Genomic DNA, 18004 nt, shown 5'->3' on the forward strand with positions numbered 1-18004 from the left:
TATGTATGGCAAGGTCATAAGTTATTTTAATTTTTCAGGGAATAGTTTATGTTTTAATGCAAGAATTACTTTTGTTTCACAATTATTTTCAAAGATAACAAATTAAAGAGGTGAAAAAAAATCAATACCCTGAAATAGAGAGAAAGCCAACTTTTCTGCTGTAGCAAAAATACTTCAAATCTTGTCTCCACTCTTCATTACCTCCTCCACCTCCTCTGAATATTGCTGTTGTTATTAAACAAGTGGATGTATAACCGTGTGGGGATGTGTTAAAACAGAATTTGTTATTTTTGATTTGTGATTGTTGAAAATCAGTTGCTTTTTATCCGATTTTGCAGCGTTAAACAAAAGAAATTTAAAATTATATTAACATACAGTTTTTATATAAAAACAAACAATTATTATGCACCAATTTTGAAGAATGACTTGAATTCCTGTGTTTATTAAAAGCAGTGAGAAAGAAAGTGCTAAAAATTTAAGAAAAATTTAATTTTTTAAATCGAAATGTGCGGCTAATTGAAATGGCATCCGCTACTGGACTGGAAATATCTAGACGCAATCCTCAAGATGAATATGACCTTATCCAGCGTATTGGTAGTGGTACCTATGGAGATGTTTACAAAGTAAGTTTTCTTATTTTTCTTCCAATTACAATATTTCATTAAGTGCTAAATATTGCATTCTAAATTTGATAATTTTTTAAAATTTTTTTGGGTGTTTATATAATAACGAATATATATATGTAGGTAACAAATATATGTTTGTATATAAGGAATCAAGAGTGTTATAGGTACATCATTCACTGATGTTTAACTTAGTAAAAGTATTATTTTATTAATGCAAGTATCTGATATTAAAATAACATATTTGTATAAAAAAATTTGAAAAGGTTTTTCAATTCTTTTCAAGTGTATGTTCACAACAAATGTTGGAAAGTTGTTTAAATCTGAACTTGAGTAATTAAATTTCTAATCATGTTTTAATTTAAAATGTATAGTTTTTTACATCTGTTACAGTATAATTTCATCAGTGAAATAATATTTTATGCGTGCCTTTTGATTAATTATATTAAATATCATTTACTGTAATGTAATTAGAGAATGTATGTATTTTTTTCTGCACTGATTACTAATTGTGCCTTTTGAGCATGGATGTATTCTTGGATTTGATATTTTCAAATCATCTACAAGAGTGTTATGTAGTTTTCATGAATAATAATAATAATTTATTTTCTTATCTATTAACTTAGTCATTATTTAAGCTTTATTGAAAAATTAATGAATTGCTCGGAAATTAATTTCACTATATTGCATTTTTAAAAAATAAATTTATTGCTAGTTAATATTAATTCTATGAATATGGAATATGTATAAACCATGCTTGACAATCAATATTTGTAATTATTGTGCTCTTTATTTACAAACATTCTTTTCCCGTCATTTTAATCCAATAAAAGTTTGTTCACAATTTAGGTGAAATTTTTCCAATGTATCATGTAGGTTTCATTTTTTTTCCATGGATCAGATTATTCTGACACTATCTCTATGTAGAAATAAACTAAGTAAGATACCTTCATATCTTAATTAATCAATTATATGTTCATTCTAATTCATTTTAGTTGAGGCATAATTATTATCTTACTCTTCTTTTAAAGAACTTTTTACTACTAGAATAAATTTTTAGAAATTATATTTCATTTATGGTATAAATGTTAAAAAAATTATATATGTTGCATAAAATTACTAATAGCTTGACAGTTCATCCATATCGTCGTGTATATATAGCATGGTTATTGAAAATGAGTGTGATAATAAAAGTTCATCTTCAGGACATAAGCTTCCTTGTATTTTTATATAATGAAGGTTATTACTTATAAATATAATTTAAAAAGACTTATTGAATTAAAACACAGAAACTGCAATGTTTAATTTTAGCCCATTTCTATCATGGAGCTAAATGATGTATTGAACATCTTAATTATTCTCTTCAACTTTTATTGCAAAATATTATTGATCACTTATTTTGTTTGTTCTATATTACAGAGGGTTTTATTGCAATTTGTGTCATATCTGATAGATATAAATAATGTATGTTACCAAAACACAGAACATCTTTGAATATAGTTTTCAACATGGTTAAATATTTTTTTCCTGTTTTTTAAGTGTTTTGTTTATTTTTATATGATTAAAAATAATAATCAAAGACTGCTAATTTTGAGTCAATTTTTAATGAAATTTAATGAACATAATGTGTAAATATTTTAATCACCTTCATGAAATAATTTACTATTATATAGGAACATTAATTTTGAGTTTAGGTTTCAAATATTTTTTACATTTTGATTGAAATTATATTGTTTTGATTTTAATAACTTTAAATGCAGGGCTATTTAGTTCATTGCTACTTTACTGAAGAGTTTCAATGAAGGTTACTAACCTCTATCAAGAATCTGGAGAGCAGCCAGCTGAGATTCTCTTTAGAGTATTTTTTGTTTTGCTATTTGTATTTAATTTTAACAGCAGGATGAGGTACAGAAAGTCTTTCCTTTGTGCTAAGTAATGGGATTCAACTTACATGAATGATTATTTTATTTCCTATTCAAAGAAAATACGATAGAGTAAAAAAATCTTTTATTTAAAACAATTTTGGGTAAATTTTCTGATGCTGGGTTTCCATCACTATCATAAAATATATTTTCTTTTATTGGCTCTTTCTTTATTTGAATACAGTTTTCATTTATTAGTACTTTTAAAAGAACAAAATTGTTTAGAATTATCTCATGTTTTTAGGGAAAATGACTTTATTCCATCCTTTTAATTATTATAATTTGTATACTTTAGTTAAATAAACACTGGCCAGAACAGTTAATTTGTGCCCCTCCCCAAATATGTTGTAATAAATACTAAATTTACAGTATTGTAAAGTATTTAGTTTTTGAATTAAAGTAGCTTTATGTTTAGCAGATTGTATATTATTTAGTGCTCTTTAGATTTTATTTAGGGAAGAAAAGAAAATTTCTTTACTATGAAAATTTTTTAAAAAATTTTAACAAAAGAAATGTTTTAAAAATCAATTGTATGTAATATTTCTAAAAATTTGTTTTGAAACAGGCAAAATTATATAGCTCATTCAGCTTTAGTATGGTTTCCATCTACAAAATAATTAACAATTACTTGCCATGAAAAGTGTTTTTTTTATAAGAAAATGTGCTATCTTATTTTTCATTGAAAAAGCAGTGAAAATAATAGCTAGAGATGGTTAGTTAGTATAAGAAAATTCTTCACTGTAGAGATATTAAACATCAAGTGGAATGACCATGGTGGTTAAGATTATGCATGGAATTAATACCATAAACTGTTTGTACATTTAATAATAGTTTCTACCCCTGTTCCTTCATCACATATTTGCTTTCATTATCCTTCAATGATATTCTACTCAATACAAAAAGTAATGAAAGCACTTTATTCTTTTCATGAGCAATTAAATATATATTTACTACAAATTTATTACTTGGAATTTGAATACCATGAGACAAATACATTTTAATTTCATTTTGTAAATGTTGGCAATTCTCAAACTATTATTTGATTTCAATGCAAACTCGTATAGTAGAGAAAAGCTTGAACAAATTTGGATATCTTAGAATATAATATCTTATCTTGTTTAGTAAAGTTTTATATTCTAGTTATTTCCATGTCCAGGCTGATATAAATTTAGGTATTAAGATAATTTTTATTTAATTTTTAACTCCATTACTTATTTTGAATAATATGTTGGTACAAGTATCAAATTAACATATAAGTTAAAATGAAGTTATTGATTGATAATATACTGTGATACAAAAATAAAATAGAAATACTAAGCATCTCAAGTGCTCTACCTGTTAGTTGAATTAAAATGACAATACATAATCCAAAATAGAAGCCATCATCCAGTTTGACTGGGGAGAAAACAAAGCTATTAGGTGATTAATGTTTTTTAATATAAAAGTATATTTACTATTTACTAAACAATTACAATTTCTTCTGTCTGTTTTACTTTTATATTTATAACAAATATTCTTAGTAAGATTGTTTGTAATCTTAAATATATTGATAATGCATTTTTTAATGGAAGAAAAAGTATTGATTATGATTTGATTTCATTTTGCAATGCCTTTAGGGATGTTAATGTTGCAAAAAGTAGAGTATCATAAGTAATGAAGTCTTTAAATAAAAAGATTGTTGGAACTCTATATGTAATCTAATTGTAATAATCCCGAATTAATCTGCCATATCAGAAGAGGGCTGATAGATTAGCTGAACTGCAAAATTAGTTCTTCCAAAAAATACATTTTAAAAACAAAGCCTATATTTTTTACATAAAATTATACAGAAGTTTATCTATATGTAATAAATATAAAATCTGAGCTGTCTACTGTTTACATTATGGTAAAGTCACTGATATTGGTATACAGTAAATTTTTTTTCCCTTTCATGCTCTCCATTTACCCTTATGCAAAACTGAAAGGGATTAAATGATGAAGTGCTCAGTTGTAGATGTATTGTTATATTTAGAACTAGCAGTCTTTAATGGCCAGCTTATTTGTTCGGATTATTAATTTTTTTAAGCTGTTAAATATTAATTTGAAATTTATGGATATTTCTTTTAATTTTCACATTGTTATTTGATATGACACAAAAACCTGAATATAACAGAATAAATCTAAACAAATTACAGCACATGTAAATTAAAAAAAAATTATATACTATGAAATAAAAGCTGAAGCAAAATTATTACTTTGGGATTAATGCCCAAATAAAGCATTTTTTTCCCTTAATTTTTACATTCACAAAAGCACATGATTGAAAATTTTGATGGGTGAGTTTGGTTTTCATGATAACATGAGAGATGTGATTCTTCCATAGATAAATGGTTTTCCGTTGTTTTTTTAAAAATTATTATTATTATTTTTTGAATATTGCATTTCCCCCCACTTTTTTAATATTTAAAAAAAAAATTCTACAATTCATCTCCTGGTACGAATTTTCTACAGTTGAAAAGAAAATAGAAGTCCTTCCTTTCTTTCTGCATAGCCCTTGACAACTTATCTAGCAAAATTGTCAAACTACAGAGAAATATTCATCAGAAAAAAGGAGGTTCTCTGTCTCAATTTTTATTTATTTATTTCATATCTGAATCTTAAACACAGAAAGAAGCTGCTTAGTCAGGATTGCCACACCACACGAAAAACCGGGAAAACACTAGGAATTCAAAAATAGTCTAAAACACCAGGAAAAATGCAAATTTTATGTAAATTTGAACATTTTAATAAATGTAATGAATTTTAAGTTTTTAAATTATTTTTTCCTGTCTAATAAATAATGCCTATCTCTAAAGATTGCGAGAATAAACGATCGTAGTCATAGCTTCTAAAAGCGAAACATACCATTCGCGATTGTGTAATGCGGAAAATCACCCTTTTTTTCTGTACAAATCATTCCAGTTTCGATTTACGAGACAGTTGTTCTTTTTCCATGAGATTCCCAAATTGCAGCTATGGGTAGCTTCTGTAACTGCTAGAAAGAATAGAATACATTTCTCTGGCGAGATTAGCAACATTCAATCTGTGGAAGCATCGCCGTGGTGTTTAGTTAACCATGCTTGAGTTTTTTCATTGTTTTGTTTATTGTTTAAGAAAATGTGAGCTTATTCAAAGTAGATTAGAGAATTTTTTAAAAACAATCAGCTGCTCAAGATATGTATTAATATGGATAAAAAAAATCAATCCTGATTTTATGAATGGGTTAAAGAAGTTCCACAAAATCCATTTATTGTGTATTGCTCGCTTTGTAAGAAGATAATAAACTTAAGTAATATGGGAAAACAGGCACTTAGAAGTCATGCCAAAAGAAGGAAAACATACAAGACTGCTTGCCACCTCAAAAGAATCGTTATTAATGTTGGACTTAGTATCTAAAAGGATTACAAGAAAAGATGACACTTCAAATCCGAAAATGTCAAATTTAATGACCGAAAATAAACCAAATTTGAATTTTTTTAGTTGAAGAGCAATAATTTAAAGCTGAATTTTTATGGCTATTAAAACTTATAGGGTTGCTTTGCATTCAGTGCTATATCAGAAATATTTTCACATATGCACTAAAAGTGAAATAGCTAAAAAATGTACATTAGGCTTACATAAATGCCGTCCCTTATTTGTTACAAGATTAGGTCCATTAGCTGCATAAAACTGATGGCTAAAAAATCAGCAGAAGTTGCAGAAATTGATGACCAAATACTTGAATAGGAAAAAATGAATGAATAAAAAAGAAGTAATCTTGCTTTGTAATGATGCTTTTTGTTAAGTAATCATTAAATGATTTGTATCATGATAACAGAAATGTTTTGTGTTTTATTTCACCTTAATTTTGTGTGACTTACTGTTAAAAAGCATGAGGGATAAAAATATCCCTCCATCAATATATAAATTTTGTCTTGCTAAATTCTGGGTAATAAAGATAAAATTGTATTTTTTTTTTACTGCATGTAAATATAAACATTCTTTTAAATGCTATTTCAAATAATGTTAAATTATTGCTTCCTTTTTTCCTTGCTTTTTTTCCATTCCTTAAAACCATATTCCATTATAGCTAGCACATGAGTGTCATTTGCACATTTCCTCGTATCTTGAATAGAGGAAAAACACAAGGAATTTTTTTTCCAGATTTGATGTGAAACCCTGTTAGTGTACAAATGCTAATAATGCTCTAAGGTAAACAACGAAACAACAATTGAATCATACTATTGTAAGATTTGTATTCAGAGTTTTTCTAATAATATGCAACTTCATCAGGTAGTGAAGCATTGAATTAAGTGCAGTTAGAAAAATTTTCAATGAAGCAGTCTGATATGTTCATGTAGTTATTATTTACATTTGTTTGTTTTCATTTGACAATATGTAACAAGAGTAATTTCTATGCCATATATGTTAGTAGTTTATAGATTCTTTGATCTGAGTAAATAAATAACTGAAAGTGATTGTTTTTAATGTTATGAAATATAATTGCAATTTTATAAAAGTTTGAAAGAGGGAAAAAAAGATTAATAACTATAGCTATTTTTTTCAGGCCAGAAGAATTAGCACCGGAGAACTATCAGCTGTGAAAATTATAAAATTAGAGCCTGGTTTGTATTTTATTACTTGCCTTCTTTTATCTGTTATTTGTAAAAGAAGCTTCAAAAGTTTTAATGTCTGCAGATATTACTTATGTGTTGACAATAAATTTATTAATTTATTTGTGATTTATAACTGAATTTATATTTTAGTTTTGCATTTAATTTTTTATTTACTGATTTTTTCTAAGATTTTTGTATAAGAGAAGTTTTTGATTTTTTTTTCCTTTAGTTTCTTCTCATTGATATTTTGAGTAATTAAAGAAAAAAGGAGATCAGGTTTTATCATGAATTTGATATATCATCTGTGTAAAGAACTGCTTTTAATTCATGCTGTACCTAAGCACCAACTATTTATTGTTGAAAATTTGTTTTAATTTTTAACCCTTTAATCATTGTGTTTATGTAACACTCAAGTTTTCAATTATCATTTCTCAGACGTATAAACTGAATATCATTTGAAGATACTATAATGCAATGTAAAAATTTCGTATAATTTATAAACACCTGAAGCATTTAATGGATTCTTTATTGAATCATTAATAAGCATATACCTGAAATAGAACATATCATCCAATTAGATTAAGAAAAAAGTAAAACCATTAAGGAATTAAATATCTGATATGTTAATCATGTTCATTAACTGCAGAGGAACATATGCTATATGTGTCTGATAAATGCTCCAGCAATAATATTTGCAAGAATTTCTAAAATAAAAATTTATAGACTTGGATAAATATCAATACAATTAATTTTAAAAGATTGTCGTAATATGAGACTTTATACTAAATATAAATGGAGCAAGTTCTTTCAAGACATCACATTTATTTTCATATAGACAAGGCAACACTGAAATACATACATGAATTCTTAAATAGAGAGAGTTGGGTGCCATCTAGCGACCAGCTGTTGAATAACTAGTGAATATTTAACACTTCCCCTCTCCTGATGGGTCATAATTTAATCTTGAACTTCTACATGGTATAATCTTTCTATTGGCCTTCTTTAAGTGCCATTTACAACTTGAATTTCAAAAAATTTGATTTTACTTTTTCTTCCCAGGCAAAATTTAAATTTTATCCACTTTTCTATAGCATCTTGTAATATTATTATCTGTAATTATTTTAACATCATTAATTTTGAATTGATTAGAATAGGTATTTTTGAAAATATGGCATATCTTAGTCCCATAAAATATTTTTTTGTTGAACCTTTGCCAGAAGCGGTCTAACAGCAAAAATCTTTGTTTCCATCTGTTAATCAGATCAAATTTTGAGAATTTAACTTTGGCAATTGATGAAAAAAAAATAGCTAAGTTAGAACCAATTAAAAATGAGATGGTAATAATGATAGGTTGATTTGCATTACCGCACAAATAAATGATTAGTTATGAATTAATTACAGGCTCCGCTTCAATTATTGCAATGTAAAATTCTTCCATTTCAATGAAGATTTACTCAAAATACTCTTGAAATAAGTTTTCACAGAATGCACTAAATTTTCCTAAACTTTTTCTCTACATATAGCACCTTCAATAATAAATTTCCATGTAATACCAATACTTACAACAAATTTAGAAATATTTTCATTTTTACTCAATTTTTGCAACTTTTACAATATTTTGGCCTGTTAAATATTTTTGCATAATCAGAATGTCATGATAAGAAATAAATCTATGGAATGGCTCAATAAAAACTAAGCTAGATATTAATTTTTAATGAATTCTTTCAATTAAGAAAAGTAGTATGAACTCTAAAGCCATCTCTGAATTTTTTTTTATTTTTTATTATTATTATTGAGATGAATGATTGAGAATCGAATAATGAGTTGAGATTTTTCAATATGAACAGGAGAAAGGAAAGCTGAAATTTCTTGACCAAGATAAGTATGAAATTTTTTTCAAAATCTACAACTTTATAATATTGATTTTAGGAAATGTTTATCTTTAAAAATGCAGAATTTGGCCTTTATTTGAAATAAAATTTTATTATCATTACTACAAAGACTATTTAAAACAATAAGACGAGAAAAATAATATTTAGATACTATAATCGGATTTGCTTCCTCTACCTCTGGATGATATTTAACGGTTAATTGATAATAAATCTTCATGATCATTTTTAGGATTAAGACCTTATAATTAGGATTAAGGATTAAGACCTTATAATTTCATCTAATAATCCACAGTTCTGAATGTTTTTTAGGTTATCTAAAGCAGAATAGTTTCCTTCGTAGAGTTTTAAAATATGTACATATCAAAACACATAGGCAGTATCATGCAATTTTTGTATTTTACTTAATTTTTGTATTTGCAACACTGACTTCATACTTTTTGGATTTGTAGCAAGAATGTTAACTTCTTTTTCCCACATGATATGTAGCAGACCAGGATCACTGTTGCTATAAATTAAATAAGTTATACCTTATTTAATTAGCCTTAATAAGACATATCACCAAACTTGATTGTTCTTTAAATCTGTTTTTTAAACTGAGATATCGTGATTTTGTCTGCAGGAATCTTGCATTAATTCTGAATTTCTGCCTTTCGATTCTGCATATAACTATTTCATTTGCAAGGATTATTTTTTATGCAATTAAGCACAATTTTGAAATCTGTCCACATGTAATTTTAGCTTTTAGTAAAATGTTCTTGAATAGAAGCATTTAATCTGTCACCTAATAGTGTAACCATAATTTCAAGTCTAAAAAAGAACAATTTTTTGAGTGGAGTTATTTTGCTTTTGGCCGAAAACAAAGGTGTTTTTTAACTCAATTATTCATGCCATTTATTCCATTTGAATTGAGATTCTATCAGAATCGGTTTATCTTAATCAATACCAGTAAGCTCTAAGTTCTAGGAAAATATCTTTGCTGGAAACACATAAGGAGAAAAAAAAAAAAAAAAATCCAAGGGCATCGAAAATCCTTAACACAACTTTCAAAATGTAATGTTTTCTTTGTTCATTTTCCAGAATAAATTCAATGATTTCTTGTGCACTGAATGAGAAAGCATTCTTGTGTATCTCATTCCAGTCTGAATACCTTTGATGATGAATCATACTACAGCTTTTTTAAATCCTCATAATGTTTATCTGTTTCAGATTCTTTTCATAAAACAACAGAGTTTGAATTCAGCTTTGTTAAAGTCATTGAAACTCCTATAATAGAATTAGCATTATTTCATATTTCTGTGTCAGTACCACAAATAAATAATTTATTGCATAGGATAAAAGTGTTTTTTAATTTTGGTGGAACACTCCTCATGCTTCCTAGTATGAAAACCGAAAAATTCACTCACTTGATACTGGAGCCCTTCTCACTTATTAGACAAGATATGCATATGATTTTTTTTAACTGTGGAGATTATACTTTCCAGAAAGTATCAAATATAGTTTAAGTAATGTAAAAACATATTTTATAAAAAATAAAATGTCAGTGAAGTGTTTACTTTTTTTTCCCTGTGATAATTTTTTTTTTTTTAATGAAAATAAGCCTGCTGCATGCATTGTTAAACTACGAAGTTTGAAATATTAGTTTAGTATTTAGTTAAAAATTTGACATTTTCTAACTCCAATATTGCTTTTAAAAGTCTGTGGCAAAGCCTTTTTTTAAAAACAATTACTGTGCTTGTGAATCGAAAACATATAATGCAATTTAAAACTCAATACTAAACAACAGATAACCATCTCTAAACTGAAAATTTGTATCAGAGTCATAAATTAAGAATGAAAAAATTATTGAAGTGTGAAAAAAATTATTTAGATTTACATTTCAGTGCAAATTATTTCATTAAATAATATTGTAATCATCATTCAATAATCATTATTTCTCTTTAGATAATGCAGAATAATATAGCAGTTCTAGCTTTCCCTTGTAATATTAATACTTTCTTCTTCGACAGTATCTATTGATTTTATATTAATATTATTTTGGTCTTGGCAGTTTTTGCGCATAAAATGAAATGGGTGTTCGGTTTCACGCTCTTGCCTTTCTTAAGGCGATCTTTATTGCATTCAACAAGTTATTAAAGATCATGTTTTGATCGGCTTGTACATGGGCGGGAATTTTTTTTTCACCAACTTTCATATCCAGTTGATAGCAGTCATAGCTTACATTTCTTTTTGTGAAAGTTCTCCTATTCATTGTATTGTATGGTCCAAGCAAGAAACCTATGGTAATGTTTACCTACTACACATCTTGGATTAAGAAAAAGTACATAGCGAGCATACTATTTGGGGGGGGGGAGAAGGGAGGGCGAGATAGTAAAAATAGTGACTGAAATAATGAATGTTGCTGACTATATACAAATATTTCCATGGTATTTATAAATGTGCTGGTATTGTTAAGTAAAGTTATCCTTGATTGATATTATTTTTAACTGAAAATTGAAGAATGTATTGCATATAAAGTATATTGTTTTACCATAGTCGATCAAAGAGCATATGAAATGCAAACAACTAGGAAATATTAATAAGGGAAAAAAGTTAATTAATGGTAGTGAACACATAAAATTCTACCAAGATGAAACTTATTTTTATTGATAATACTAGATCTTACCAAGTATTTTATTTAAAAACATTTTTTTTTTTTTTTTTTTTAAATCTACAACTGTACTTCATGGAACTTTTACTGAAATAATTTACATCTTGAATATGAAGTCTATCAATGTGTATTTTTTTAAAGCTAAACTTTAACTAATTCAAGCATCCATCACTTATATTCATTTTGATATGTTTGAAAACCAACTTCTATGCACTAAATTATCTTATGCAAGATTCTGAAAATAAAAGTGATGTTAGAATGATAGGAACAATTTTAAAAGTCAAAGACGGAATATTTTGTAATCTAAATACTACTTTTGAAATATCTGTAAAATGTAAATATTTCTTAATGAAATTAGAAGGATTTTAAATTCAGCATTTAAACTGTTTAGCTCTTTAAAAAAAATTCGGAATGAGGTTCTATGTCGAATTTATGGATTCATTTGAATAACTATTTCTTTTTACTGCCAACTGCATTTTTTTAAAATGGTAAAAATATTGAAGATGTAATATAAATTTGTTCAAATCATAATAAATATTCTGCTTATTATGTCACTAATTTAACATGAAATTCCATTCCCTAGAGCATGAAAATTTTTCCAGCTATTTGTCTAGTGCAGTATAGTTAATAATAGATTTTAAAGATTAACATGCAGTTTCGCATAATTGTTAAGATTATTTTAGCTTTCAAATGTTACAAAATTTATTAAAAAATAATTTCTTCAATTTGTATCTAAGTTTTGTAATCTCTAAAATGTTTGAGAATAATAAAAAAGTTACTTGACATCTGGTGTTTGTTTAGAATGATTTTATTTTGTCATTTAATCTGCTGGGTCCACATTTGAGGGGAGATATTATATTATGAAATTGTCAACGAATTTCTATAAAACATGTAAGAAAATAAAACTAAAATTACATAGTATAACCTTATTCTAGTAATTCGCATACCGAATTGTATCTTATAAGTTTATGAAGCAATTATTTATGTTATTTGATATATTAAATGCTAATGTTTAGGATTCGAAAAGTCAACTTTATAAAAAGATTTTAATTATTTGTTATTTTTATGCTCTTATTACCACCAATTTATGTAGTGTAATAAATAGCAAAATTATTTGGTTATACGAAATTTTTTTCAAGGCACTGTGAATCAATTTTGCAACAAGCCCTACTTTTTTGGAGTCGACTTGGGTAATACGCTCAGTTTTGTCTTCACTTTCAAATTTAAAATTTCGCAGAACTCTTAATTTTGAAAGTAATATGGCCAGTGAAGTTAATTCACTCATATTTCTATTTTTCTTAATAATTCAATTTCTACTGAATTTTGTTTGAGCTAGGCGTAGGAGAAATGATAAAAAGATAAAGTTTCATTATTTTTATTCTTTATTTCTGTGTGAAATAATTCGAATGTGAAAGAGAGGCAACCCAAAAAATCCAAAATGCAGTCGGAAATTCAAAAATCAAAAAGTTTGCTTGAAACTATCGCTAAAAAACATGAGATAGGGCAAAATAAGGGTTCAAATGCAATGCTTGAATTTTGAAGTTACAATATGTAGGTATGTATAGCGTATGTACAGTATGTATGGCGAATAATAGCTATATTTTTCTTTATCTAAATCTATGGAATCTTTTATGATTGATGCTAAAATCATAAATTTTTTGAGAAAATTTATCACATATTCCTGCAGGTTCAATAGTGCATTATATTTCTTCAGTTCAGTAACTACACGTAAAAAGATAAACTTATAATATTGGAATAAGAACGACCGGTCTGAAAGATAAGCAAACTAAGAGTTCCTCGTTATTAGTTGTTGGACCAATTTAGCTCGACTTGCTGCTGTAGCATCTAAGTCTTCTTTTCAAAATCATAAAGTTTCTCTTTTGGAAAAAGTTTACTGATCAAACCGTTAAGTAACCATATTATTTATCAATGGCATTATTACTCTCAAATATCATTAGTGTAAACTCAACGGAATTTTCAGTTCAGTAACAAGGTTTGAATCTTAAATAGTCAATTGTTTAATGATTTTTTTTATTCCTATCTTTTGCAAATGCATCATACACCACATGAATTGTGATTTTTCTGTATACTAATCGGTGAGGTATGTAATGAATTTATTTTCCCTTCTGATATATTGGATCCACTTTTTCGATAATGTCATCTTTAATTTCATCAGTTATAACTATAATTCTTGAAAAAATTCAAATTTGATCGAAATTGCATCAAAAGACTAAAAATTCACCTTTCAGCATTCGCTTGATTATCAAATAACATTTTCATCAATCCAAGGAAGTTAACTTCAAAGCGATTATCCTTTTGCTTTATTGAATTTATGGACAACCTCCAAGCCTTTTTGTTTGCTGTTTTTGCGTCGAGGCTGTTTATTTGTAAAGATTCGATATTACAAAATGGTTTTCATGGTTTTGGTTGTTTTTCTTCTATTAACAAATTGGTGCAAATTGGCTCCGCTATATTTCATTCAGAAAGAGCGAAACGATCCTGAATACGCCAGCTGAATAATATAATATCCATAATAGATTCACTTTTTATTCTGTTGCTATTTTCAATAAATAGTCTGCACATTTTTGGAACGAAAACACAACTCTTGATTACAGCTGGCATGTGTCATTAGTAAGATTTTAAATAAGTGAGGAGTTTGAATCTCGTTTGGTGTTCTGATTTCTGCTTTTGATATTAGTGGAGCTTACATCATGAATACTAAATTTATCGGGGTTGTTTATATTCCTTAACGTTTGTTGTATCTTCTGTTGGTTACACTGCTTGCCATTTTTCCCCCGATATTATATAAATATGCAAATTAGATTAACTTTTCTATAGGAGTCCTAATTTTTTTAGAAATACCTTCTCTGATAAATGAAACTTGACTTCCTATATTCAAAAGACATCTTAAAGCCGCATTTACACCGGAACTGTAGACACGCGTTGGCGACAGATTTGGCGCGTCTACAGTTCATATTTTGTCATCCTCCAGGAATCTGTCAAGCTCAAAGAACTGCGTCAGTTGTCTCTTATAAGACCAGGAATGACTTTCTCTGACTACAATATATATATATATATATATATATATATATATATATATATATATATATATATATATATATATATATATATATATATATATATATATATATATAATATAGATTTTGAAGAATTTTGTTATGAAATTGCACTGCTAAAGATAGAAGATGCCAGAAATTTTATTTGATTTCTTATCATTTTCCTCAACTTTTTTTTAGTCAAATAATCATTAGTTTTCATTCATTTTAATTATTTGATTGCTATATTTAATTACATTTATTAAGAACATTGCAGGACTATTCGATGCTGTGATTAGCGTAGTTAGAAAAAGAAAAGCTCTATATTTAAATCTGAATTTTTTCTTTTACAGAACTATTGTGCTAACCCGTGGTACGTGATATTTTGTTTTGTGAAGCCTGTATTAATCTTTAAAACTGATTTATTCTTGACCTGACAAAAAGGTTAAAACATTTTGATATAAATCTTTTAAGCACTTCTCTTACAATGAACCAAATGCTTGCTTTTAACAATGGTGTCAACCTGCACCTCCGAGGTGCCCTTTGTTTCCACAAAATTACGCAAATTGCTGTTACGAATACAACCTCCTACACGCTCAACATTTTAATCAATGAAATGAGAAGATGCCTTTGTGATGCCGTAAAAAGAGGCAAGAATCCTACTGAAAACAGAAGTTTTAATAGAATTCAAAAGTTCAATCTGCAATAAAGAGTCTTCGGCACAAAAATTGCTGACAAGTATCTGCAGCATTCAGTATAAATATGGCTTAACCCTTCCTAGGGCCGTGAGAAGTATGCTTCCCACCAAATTTATCTATCTTTGTATGAAATTATGTAGGTTGGCATAAGTTCTGACAAATTTTTTTAGTAAGTCAGAAACTTAAATGCTTCAGTTCTTTATCTCACACAAAATGATGTGTCTTGGTTTGTCACTTAATTATTAATTAACTAAATTAATTAAGTAAGTAAATTAAATTTATGTAATAAGCTAAATGAATCCCTTTTCTTATTCTAATTTCTTATGACTTTGGATTATTTATGGATTATTTGGACTAGAAAAAAATGGCCCTTTAAAGGGTTAATATAAAAGTTTTCTTTTACCTTCTCCACAAGCGGCATAACACAGTTTAAAAAATGGCATCAGATCCGCTTACGCCAGTCTCAAATTTGAGCTCTTCCATTAATTCAAAATCAGCCGATAAAATGGATGAAGCCAACTTTGAGCTTGAATTCATGACCACAAATAAACCCAGCTCAAACATTGACAGCGAAATAGAAACGGATAATGCAATAGAATTTTAAGCAGAAAAAATAATTACATGCATAACTTAAATGATGATAAATAATAAAATTACGGACGTCATAACAATATTTCATTAATTTTTTTCTTACTTATGAGAAACAGAATGGTAATTATCGTAAAAACATTTGAAATATGATTGATGTATTTTGACATCTAGCACAATTGATAAATACTTATTATCCACAAGAGAAGCCTTAAAGGCGTCGATTAGAAAACGAATTTCATTTTCCTTCAAAATATATTTATTTTTCTTCTGAAAAGCGGGCTTACAAAGCATACTGTATAATGTTTCTAAAAATTTTGAACCATCTTCCTGTGCATTCCATAACTTAACACCTGCTTTCTATTTTTTTATGCCGATTTTAACCCAGCTTCGTTGAGTTATAACAAATAATTTATCATTATTAAATTCAGGAAATTTAAGACTTTTATTCATTTTAAGCTAAAATAGTTATTTAAAATTTTTTTATAGTTAAAGATATATTTATAATTATTTTTATACTTAAAAATTAAATTATAATTTAAGAACCATAGGAATGAATATAATTATTTTTATTTAAAAAAATAAGTTATAATTTATGTATTAAGAGAAAATACATTTATTTTTCTGTACAAAAATGAGTATCATATTAATTGAAACCATCTTTAAATTGTTAATTTAATTTAAGTAATTCTGAATATTTAAAAAAAACGCTTTCACATTTATAATTATTTTTTATCTAAAAATTAAATTATAATCCAAGAATCGGAGGAATAAATATTTATTTTCACATAAAAAATGAAAAACATATTAATTAAACCTTTTTGTAAATTGTTAAATTAGTTTGAAATAATTTAAAGAGAAAACAAATGAAAAAAAGCAGACATCAGCCGCAGACCGAACTCGGATCTCGTGAATGCTCTGCAGGTGCTTTATCCATTATACTATTCGTTCTCTGCAGTGGCCACATTTTATAGTATATATACTATGCTGAAAGTCTGAGGGCCATTCTCGCAATTGGCTGGCTATTGCGCTTTAATATTTTCATGAATGAACATTCTAAATGTATACAAAAATTCCTAAATCTCATCCCGAAGTCAATTTTCAACCTCGTGCCTTCCCCTTGTTAGTCAGATTTTCATTATTATAAATAGTACGCTCAAACTGATTCCAAAAAACCATCTAATTTCTTGAATCTTCATAGAAGAAACCGCGTTTGAAAACGCTATATCGCATCTGTTTTAGGAAGCAGTTCAACTTTTGAGTCACAACTACTTCGTGTTTTTTCTTCCTTTCTGTATATGCTAGTTCATAAATCTTGCAGTCGTCCTCTCCGAAGAATAGGTTTTTCTTGATATTCTTGACTTCGAATTATTTCACCATCTAGCTTCTTCTATTGGTATAAATTTAAAAGCTCTAGTGTTTGAATTCAGTTAGTTTTTCAGCCAGTTCACTTGCTTGCTGAAATCTTAAAATTTTTCTTCAATAGAAACATCCGCTTTTAAGTTAATTTCCATTTTTATCAATAATTAAAGAGTGAACTGTCTTGCAACAGTCTATTTCTTTTTGTACTTTTCAAATTCTGTTTTCAAGATAATTTCAGTCAATTCCTTGAATCATCCGAAGTATCTGCGATTCTTCCAGATTTCGGCGCCATTGACAATTACTTTAATGTCAGAATTACTACTGAATTTTTAGTATTCATTTATTTAAACAATTTATTATTATTTATTCTTTCAAAATATCGCATTTTATTCACACGCAGACAGGACAACATTGAAGCGCATAAATAAATTTTTAAACTGAAAAAGGGTTACAACGATTCTATCTAGTGCGATTGCTAACTGTGGGTATGGAATTGCAGATTAGATTAAAGGACATATACATCTAATCTAAGCAATGTCATTTACCTCCTTGAAAAAAAAGAAAGAAAAAAAAACCTTTAAAATATTAGTGCATTTAATTAAC

General features: G+C 27.2%; 1 protein-coding gene across 4 annotated transcripts in view; it reads left to right on the forward strand.

Moving 5' to 3' along the window:
* Positions 1 to 210: 210 nt before the first annotated feature.
* The window catches only part of LOC129958166 (mitogen-activated protein kinase kinase kinase kinase 5-like), a 94063-nt gene continuing 76269 nt past the window's right edge, over positions 211 to 18004 (forward strand). For all 4 annotated transcript variants that reach the window (XM_056070407.1, XM_056070409.1, XM_056070408.1 and 1 more), the window contains exons 1-2: positions 211 to 623; positions 7110 to 7167. In XM_056070407.1, coding sequence (XP_055926382.1) covers positions 522 to 623; positions 7110 to 7167 — 160 coding nt within the window. In that variant the 5' untranslated portion in view covers positions 211 to 521. The remainder of the gene's footprint in view (positions 624 to 7109; positions 7168 to 18004) is intronic.

Source organism: Argiope bruennichi, chromosome X1 (genome assembly GCF_947563725.1).
Source record: "Argiope bruennichi chromosome X1, qqArgBrue1.1, whole genome shotgun sequence".
NCBI classification, from domain to species: domain Eukaryota; kingdom Metazoa; phylum Arthropoda; class Arachnida; order Araneae; family Araneidae; genus Argiope; species Argiope bruennichi.